At 25.8% G+C, this 8,863-nt stretch overlaps 2 protein-coding genes across 4 annotated transcripts in view; both read left to right on the top strand.

The window, feature by feature from the left end:
• The window catches only part of LOC126907942 (uncharacterized), a 143,560-nt gene that overhangs the window by 12,135 nt on the left and 122,562 nt on the right, over nt 1–8,863 (top strand). The gene's annotated exons all lie outside the window — the stretch shown is intronic.
• Nucleotides 5,689–8,863, top strand: part of LOC126907962 (uncharacterized) — a 37,099-nt gene continuing 33,924 nt past the window's right edge. For both annotated transcript variants that reach the window (XM_050689715.1, XM_050689714.1), the window contains exons 1-3: nt 5,689–5,855; nt 5,918–6,010; nt 6,216–6,278. In XM_050689715.1, coding sequence (XP_050545672.1) covers nt 5,775–5,855; nt 5,918–6,010; nt 6,216–6,278 — 237 coding nt within the window. In that variant the 5' untranslated portion in view covers nt 5,689–5,774. The remainder of the gene's footprint in view (nt 5,856–5,917; nt 6,011–6,215; nt 6,279–8,863) is intronic.

The following is an 8,863-nucleotide window of genomic DNA, read 5'->3' on the forward strand; positions in this document are numbered from 1 at the left end:
GTCGCTAAAATACAAAATAATTTGCTGCTGAACTTCAAATTAAGTATCATTTTATGAAATCATCAAATATAATGAATGAAATATATCTATGTTAAACTTATTAAACTGAACATAATTTTTCACTATTGACCTTTAAATTTATATTATAATTTAGAATATATATACATGTATGTAGTTAGTACTGTGTACTATTATATTAATTAATAATATGGTACTTCTAAATTTTAGTATAAGTTTTAGTCAATATATATGATAAACTGCATCTATAAAAACGAATTTCCAATAGACACATAAATAAAAAATATCTAGACATTTGTCATTTAGTTAACAAACGTTTTATCGTAGATGACGTTTAGGTAACCATTTATAAAGTCATCGNAAATGAAGTTAGATAACGTCGTCGATAAAAAATTTACATATTTTTTTATCTAACATATTTTACTAAAACTCGCATTGTATGTTATTTATTGACATAATGCCAATTTAAAAAACACTATTTTAAATTCTAACTGAATCAAAATAATATTATGATGTATTATAAATATACTATTTAATAGTCTTTTAGGTCTAGACTTAAATATAGTTAAAAAAAAACTTCATTTTAGTCCAAATTTACAAAAAATATTATGAATTTATCAATTATATGTCGTAAGAAAGTGTAATTTTAACATTATGATTTAAAGATTCTTAGAAATTCTGTTAGTCATTATTTCAAATATTTCAGATTTGTGTGCCATTTATTGTATTAATTTCTAATTGGCACTCAGTAAGAACGTTTACTATCAGAAATCAATATTAACCTATCAAGATAAAAATGATTATTGTTTTTATTATTTCACCACTTGTGTGGTTGTGTTATAAGTAACAAAGTACCTTGGTTTTTGTACAATAATTTATTGTTAAATATACAATATTACACTGTATTAAAAATTAAAAAATATAAAATATCGAAATTAGTAATTATAATAGATATATTTAAATATCTCTTATAAGTAAATTATTTATCCATGTAGAAAATAAACGTTTTTATGTGATTATTTTTGTTATTTATAAAGCTAAAACGAAAACTGGTTCATTAAATTCTGATCTATTACTATCTAATGAATAATAAAAAAACCAACACAGAATGGTCGCGGCACAGTAGTTGGCAAACAAATAATCACGAAATCATACAAAGTAATTCATGACTAAAAGAACTAATATTTTAAATATATTTCTTCTAATATGCCGAAATGAAAACATTGGAAACAAATACTATNGATAGAAATCTTTAGATAGTGTTTAATTTAAAAAAATTGATGGATTATTCCAAAAGCTACGTGATCTGCTATTTCCTTATTTATATCCTGAATGAAAAAAGAATTATTAAAAAATATTATTTCTCATAAAAAAATTGTATTGTTATAGTTATGGCATTATAAAGTTAAAAATGCTAAATATAATATCGAGAATTTTCACTCAAAAATATCATTCAGTAGCGATTTTCACTAAAAAGATAAAGTTAAGTCCGAAATTTTTTTGTCCATGATTATCCATGATTAGTTTATTACATAAGCTTTAATTTAAGATTTATAAAAAAGTGTCAATATTTCCGGAACACTTTCAAAAGTTGAGTTGAAAAAGTTAATTTTTTGTGAAAAAGTTGTCATTTTAAATTTCCCCCTTGTGGGCAGGTAAAAAGTCAGATTTATAAAAAATATATATCATATGATAGGTAAAGACATCATGAATCTATAAAAAAAAATTATATTGATTCGTTTATTTTTAAAAATAAATAGTAGCTTTAAGAAAATTAGTGAAAAAAATGTCAAAAATCACTGATTTTTAAAAATGTAATTTTTTTGGAGATTTCCCTTCATTTACGGTAATTGAGGGAAATTTTTTAAACTTTTAAGGGTAATGTCTTCAACTAGATACTATTTGTGATCTTTTGACGTATCGTAGAAAGAAATTGGTTTTGTGGAGATGAGAAAAAGTGATAACAGCCAAAAAAAAACACATCATAGTAAAACCAAAACCTTCTCATCTTTGCATGGAAGCTAAAAAGTAATATTACAAAATAGGCAACATTTTATTTAATTAATTTACTTTCTAATAATACAAATATAGTTATATGCTCCCAGAAAATTCTTGAAAGTTTCTTGAAATAAATTACTCTTTGTTTTTTAGCTTCGATGCGTATGAAAGTGAGCATTCGTCGCCCAATGAGTAATGTCGCTCTCACACCTGTCTTTAAATTAACTATATGAAATATTATCAACACTAATAAATATTATAAACCCTACGCAGGTTATTAGATAAATATTTTGGGATTTATGTTTAGTTGAGAAAATTTGATATGTAAATTAATTTTTAATGAGCTATTGATTTAATTATTGCTTGATGATTTAAGTTGTAAAATACTCATATATTTACATAATTTAACTAATTCATAAACTGTTAAAGATTTAATGTAACTTAAATTTTTCATTAGAATTAAATATTTATAACTCTATTTTATAAAATTATAAACACTAAAATACAAGAAAGTGTTAATGTACTCATTAAGAATATACTATTTATTGTTGTTCATTTTTTTTCCAACATCACTATTGAGCTTGTTAAATTTTATATAATTATGATATGATCAATGATGTTTTGAGGGATGTACATCATATACCGTCAATCGATTTTGTAAATTAACGTATACCCCGTAACAATAACATAAACCTGCGAATAGCTTGAAATAAAAAAAAATGTGTAGATATTTATTATAGCGAAGAACGCGGCAAGTTGAGACAATATTATTTTTTTAGATTAAAAATGTATAGTAAAGTTTACAAACTTTTTATGGAATTATTTTTATACATGTTAACGAAACGATGACTAAATTTTTTGAAAATAATTTTAATCAACAAATGTGTTAGTTCAAAATCACACGTATATCTTATTTGTAAAAACAATATAATATTGTTTAGAAGCTTAAGGTTTAACATGAACGTAAATAAATAAATCAAAACACTTTTTATGAAATAGCTAAAGAAAAATATGACGAATAAAAGTATTTCTAATTTAAGACTTATTTAAATTAAAAGAGTACTACGTGGAATTTTGAATAAAAATTAAATGGTGAAAAATTGTAAATAAAATTCCTGTTTTTAAAATAATTATCCTATAATAAGTGGAACTAGTTCAGTTACCGAACAAATACGCCTAATAATTATCCAGAAAAATATCTTAGGGTGTCATCATATCCATTTTCTCATTTAAATAATTTTAAACTCCAAGGTTTTGTTATTTTCGATATGAAGCTGAAAGGGTATTGGTTATGTGATAGTGTGTGTTTTATTTTTATATCTTTCCATATAATCTTTCAGCTATTAATTTATACATTAAGATCGATTTTATTGATTAAAACCCGATTGGAACATGATTTTAATCTAGTTGGACCCAACCGTTGCCGAAATTGGAAAAAAACTCTTAATTTTAGAAAAATATCTCAAAATTATGCATTTTAACGTGAAAATAAATTTATCAAATATTAGTATTTAGTGTTCTTGTTATTTATAACCTAATTACGAATACTTTGCAAAAAATAAAATAAAATATGCGAGTACGTATATTTTTTGGGCATCATCTTGATCTGAGTAATGCATTATATATAATAAATCAAATACAAAATAACTTTTAGATTTGATGTAATAATTCAAAAAAGTATTATTAATGATATTCAAATTTTGGATTTGATAATCATCAAACTTCGATGATATTTTTTCATTCGTAATATATTTTTGAAAATCTGACACTTTATCTGTCGACAAGCATTAGATAAAAATAGCAAATTTTATTTGATTAGAAATCTTTTCAACTTGACTTTTAAAAAATTTCTTGGACATTTAAATGTATCCTACTTTAATTCATACCGGTTATCGGCATTTGTGTGTGCATTTAACGCCCCTTTCCAATCTTGAACGTCATTTGCCATGCTCACCGCTTGCGTTGTTACCTAGTGATAAATATTAGTCTACGTTTGTCTCCTTAACTTTCAGCGCTAATTGCAGTTTAATTAAATTTGTCAACCCCTACTTCTAAAGGCTAGCCGAAGTGACGCCATCAAAAAAAAAGAAATGATTTATTTTAAGAAATGTAAATATTTGTTAACATTTATCTTCAGTTATAATTAAGTTTAAAGTGGACTGAGGAATACCAGACATAGGGTCACCCGAAAGCTCTTTTCTAATCTCAAAACTAACTAAAAAACTTGATAAAATACACAGATTTCATAGTAAGGTTATCGTAGTTAACATTAGTTAAACTATGCTTGACGTGACTAGTCGGACTAGTAACTCGCCGAGTTAAATATCGTCAATGTTGGTTCTTTAGGTAAAACAAATAAAATTAATAAATCAATATTAAAACTAAACAAAGGAAAATTCAAGTAAAATTTTATGGACTAATTGTCTTTTTTGGGTTTTTTATTATTAAACTTAATATAAAATAAATGACAATTGGATCTTACTCTAATATTGGTAAACTTAAACTCGAAACAAATATATGTACAATGAATAAATAACAATAAAAATTACTGCAATAACATTAAACTAGTAAAATTATACATTCATTAAAAAAAAAACCGTGTTTATTTGACGTGAATCTCGTTAGATTTATTCTGTTTCGACAGGTTTTTCGCCAAATGATTAAATGCCGGGCCTCTATGATGTCTTTATTATGAATGTGACATTCGAGCGCGACACAATCGATCTTTACCTTATAAAAACCACTGACTAATTAATGACAAACGTTTCCCGTACAAAACAATGATTAACAATGTTTATGGGCATTTACGCTCTACAAATTTAACGACCGACAGCTGCAAGACGTCAACGATAAAGGAAACCGTATACGCAATTCTGCTGTAGATACGCACATGGACATCAGGAGAATATGAGCACGGGAGAGACGCCACTCACGACAACCGCACACACAAAGTACCACAACAGTAAAACCGGTTAGGGCAAGTCGCCCTCATGACGATGAAAAACCGAAACTCACCGACTCCCACGGCGCCATTTTGCACTGGCACGACCAAACAAAATATAATTGTATAATTTGTTTTAAATATTCCAAATACACAATCATTGTTTGCAAAACAAAGATAAATGGTTCTACTTATAATTAATAGTCAATAAATTGATTATTGTGAAGTGTATGCTAAAGGGGTTAAACCAGTCAATACCAAGAGTTAACTTTATATATACAAAAACATCACAATCAATGGGTTTTTTGCAAAAAAACCCTTTTATTCTTTCAAGTTATATGCTGATTTGTGAACGTATACGTTAATTTCTGAAATTGCTAGTGGATAACGCCATATATTCTCCAAAACACTATTGATAACGTTGTTTTTGTTATATTTTTCTGTAAGAAGATAAATTCCAACGCTATTCTTTCATTGGATTTAGTCACTCGGTAAGAACTAGACGAAAAGCAAATTTTTGTACAATCATGCTTCACATAACAGATCTGTAAATATGTAAACTATAAATAAAACTATACAGTAAGATTTATTATTTATATTTATGAATAACAATGTTATGTTTTCAAGATAAATTGTATATAAAAAAATAAAAAAGTAAACAATGTTTTTTCGATTTTGTAGTATATATACCCATACTCTACTTAATTTTTTTCAATTGAATTTAACAAATTTTAAAAATAATATATACTTTGTATTACATTGTTCGTTGTATTAAAATCTATATACTATTTTATCTTAAGGTTATAAAAATAGTAAAATGCATTGGCAAATTTATTTCGAATTATTTTTTGGTATTGTTTACCTGTTGTGCAAACCAATTAGAGTCTATTCAAACGCGGTAAAAATATTTTATTTTATAATAAAAAGTACATCATAATAAACATATTTTTTATATGATAGGCTACAGGCGCAATGGAAACTCTTTCAAGGGCATGTGAAGGGATGTTAACATATGATGAACTATCAGATGAAGAAAAAAAAATAAAAGAAAGGGTAACGCTTTAATGTATAAATCATTGTATCATCAATTAAAAAATTAACACATTAGTAAAATTATAAATTAGTCATGCATGTATAAAATATTAATATTAACATACGGATAAGATAATGTATCATTTTTTTCGACAATCACTTAATTTTCAAAATTATGTAAAAATAAAACTTTAAAAACGTTAATGATATTGTATTTTTTTATCAGGTTAGAGAAGTGTTATTGATGACAAATAATGAGACTTCTTTTCAAGCACTAAATATTAAAAAGGTAACTGTAATTAAATATAATTTTTTTTTTTTTAATATAATTATTTGATAAAATATAATTAATAAAATCAGTTAAAATATTTATAATAAACAGTACTTATTCTTTAACAAAAATTCATTTGAAAGATTGGGGGTCAATTTCTATCAAATCATCCAACGTAGCCTAGTGGCCATATTTTTGAATTCACGCGTGAGTTTTCTAGTATATATTAATATAAAAATTACAAAAAAGAAATAGTTTTAGGGAAAAAAAGATTCATGACATTAGTATTTTGTACAAATATCGTTGTAATCTAGATATTTATACTTAAGTATTGAAAATTTTACCACTTTTTCATCTTATTAAAATTTTTTGTAAATAACAATAGGATTTTTAGCTTTGATACGAAGACGAAAAAGTATTGATTCTACTATTATGTATGTTGTTTTTTAATGCCTTTCCATGGAAATATTCAGCTCTTGCTGGACTGATTTTGTTGGTTTATGGGTTAACAAAAGAATGAAGGGGTATACTTAATTAATAATACTGTATACTGGGGTGGACCAAAATGTTCATTTTATTATTTTTTTCGACCGTATCTGTATGGTACAGAACGCCTTTGGAAGGATCTAGTTGACCAGTTGTTACAAAGATCATTGATTATATTATTTCGTGGGACAGCTGATCACCAGCGAATTGCTTTACTCACCCCCTTGCACACCCATCACGGCAAATCAATGACCTCCGTGTACAGTTCATTGTCGTAAGTCAGTCAGTCAATTGTTTTTTGAGTCACTTTTGTTCTGTTACAAGCGCCTTCGCTTGAATAGTAAATTGTTCGGCCATTGTACGCCGTTATTCTTTTATTTGTTTATTGCACACTTGTGCTCGAATCTTACGTGCCCTTGCACGCCACTACTACTGACCATCACTAAACATTATCATTGCCGTAGTCTGTTCTCATCTGCCATTACGTACTTGGATCTACACTCTGACTCGTCATACTCAGATGTTCGACACCATTACCACAAGATCTCATACAGTCCATTCATCACCTTCAATAACGTCATCTATACACCTGAGTTTTATAATATTTTTAATGTTATTTATTGTTTGTTTTAATTGAGATTAACTATTTTGTTAAATGCCGCTTCGCCGGTTATTAGTATTTAAGGGCCCTCCCGTTACCCCTTAAATTTAAGATACTCTCTGAGGAATTCCTAATATATACGTTCATTTGTGATTTAAATATTGTTATTTTCGTTACTTATTGGATATACTGTTAGCCGTCATGCCCTAGGTGACTCACTCTCGTATCAATAATAACGTTTTTTAAATAGGCTTAAGGTAAAACGGCATTCTAGTGCGGTGCACAACTAGCCGTCTAACGGTCTAGCTGCCTCGTACAGTATCATTACAGGTATTCATATGGGACCAAAAACACTATAAAAGCCTAGAAACTATAGAAATCGTCAAAAAAATATTTTGCTGTCTTGCAAACGGATTTTTAAGGAAAAATCATGTTTTTCGCATATTTTTTATAATTTGTGTCAAAATTAGAAACAATGATACCAAATTATTCTATACGAAAAAACAAACATTATAAACACCATTTGATTATAAATCAATTAATATTTAAATATTTTAAAATAAAAACTTTTTAATAATAAAATCATAAGAAAACAAAATATATATATTTTCAACAATTTTTTGTGTAAAATTTTAATGAAAATTGTAAAAGTTTATTTTTTAATCATTCTAGAAATACTTTTAAAACTATGCATTACGTGTGAGCAAGTCAAAACAAACAAATTTAACGCATATTTTTTAACTTAACCATTTTATTTTCTTACATATACTTTTTCATAATCTAACTATGATTATCATTTAGCTTATGTAAGTTATAAATAGTTAATTTTTTTGGTCAGTATATAAATTATACTACTACTAAGATTTATTCAATAACAGTCTTGAAACCATATTTAGCCAAAACATTTTGGTTTTTATTTTCAATTGTTGTACTTTTTAAACGCATTACAATGATATGATAAAATATTTTTACCTATTATAAATTATGTAATCCTTTGATCTTTTAATGAACAACTATGCAATAATAGATCACTTTAATTTTAAATTTTATTATAATTAATGAAAAAAAAAAAAGTTAAATAATAAAAATGGCTTAAAATTTTTTGTTTTAATTTGCTCACACATAATGCTTATCTTTAAATGTTCTAGTAAAATAATTGAAAATAATTTAAAAATATAGATTTATATATATATATACAGGGTGATTTTTTTTATCATAACCCACTCAATTACTTGCAGAATAATAATAATTTAAACATTTTTTTTTTTCATTATTTTAGTTACACATTATTCTTGAATTTTTAACTATGTAATACTTTTTAAGTTCATCCCTTATGCCTTGGAGGGGGTCACTTTGTTTTTTTAAATGGTAACACATATTTTTAATTTAATAAAATGTTTGAGTTTTTAATTTAATAGTAAATGGCATTTGAATTTTTAATATAACTTTATTAGCTTATTAGATATAAACATTTAAAGTTTCAAAATTTTGAGTTAATATACATGTATAATACACA

The sequence above is a fragment of the Daktulosphaira vitifoliae genome, unplaced genomic scaffold (assembly GCF_025091365.1).
Source record: "Daktulosphaira vitifoliae isolate Bord-2020 unplaced genomic scaffold, ASM2509136v1 Scaffold_5, whole genome shotgun sequence".
Taxonomy (NCBI): Eukaryota; Metazoa; Arthropoda; class Insecta; order Hemiptera; family Phylloxeridae; genus Daktulosphaira; species Daktulosphaira vitifoliae.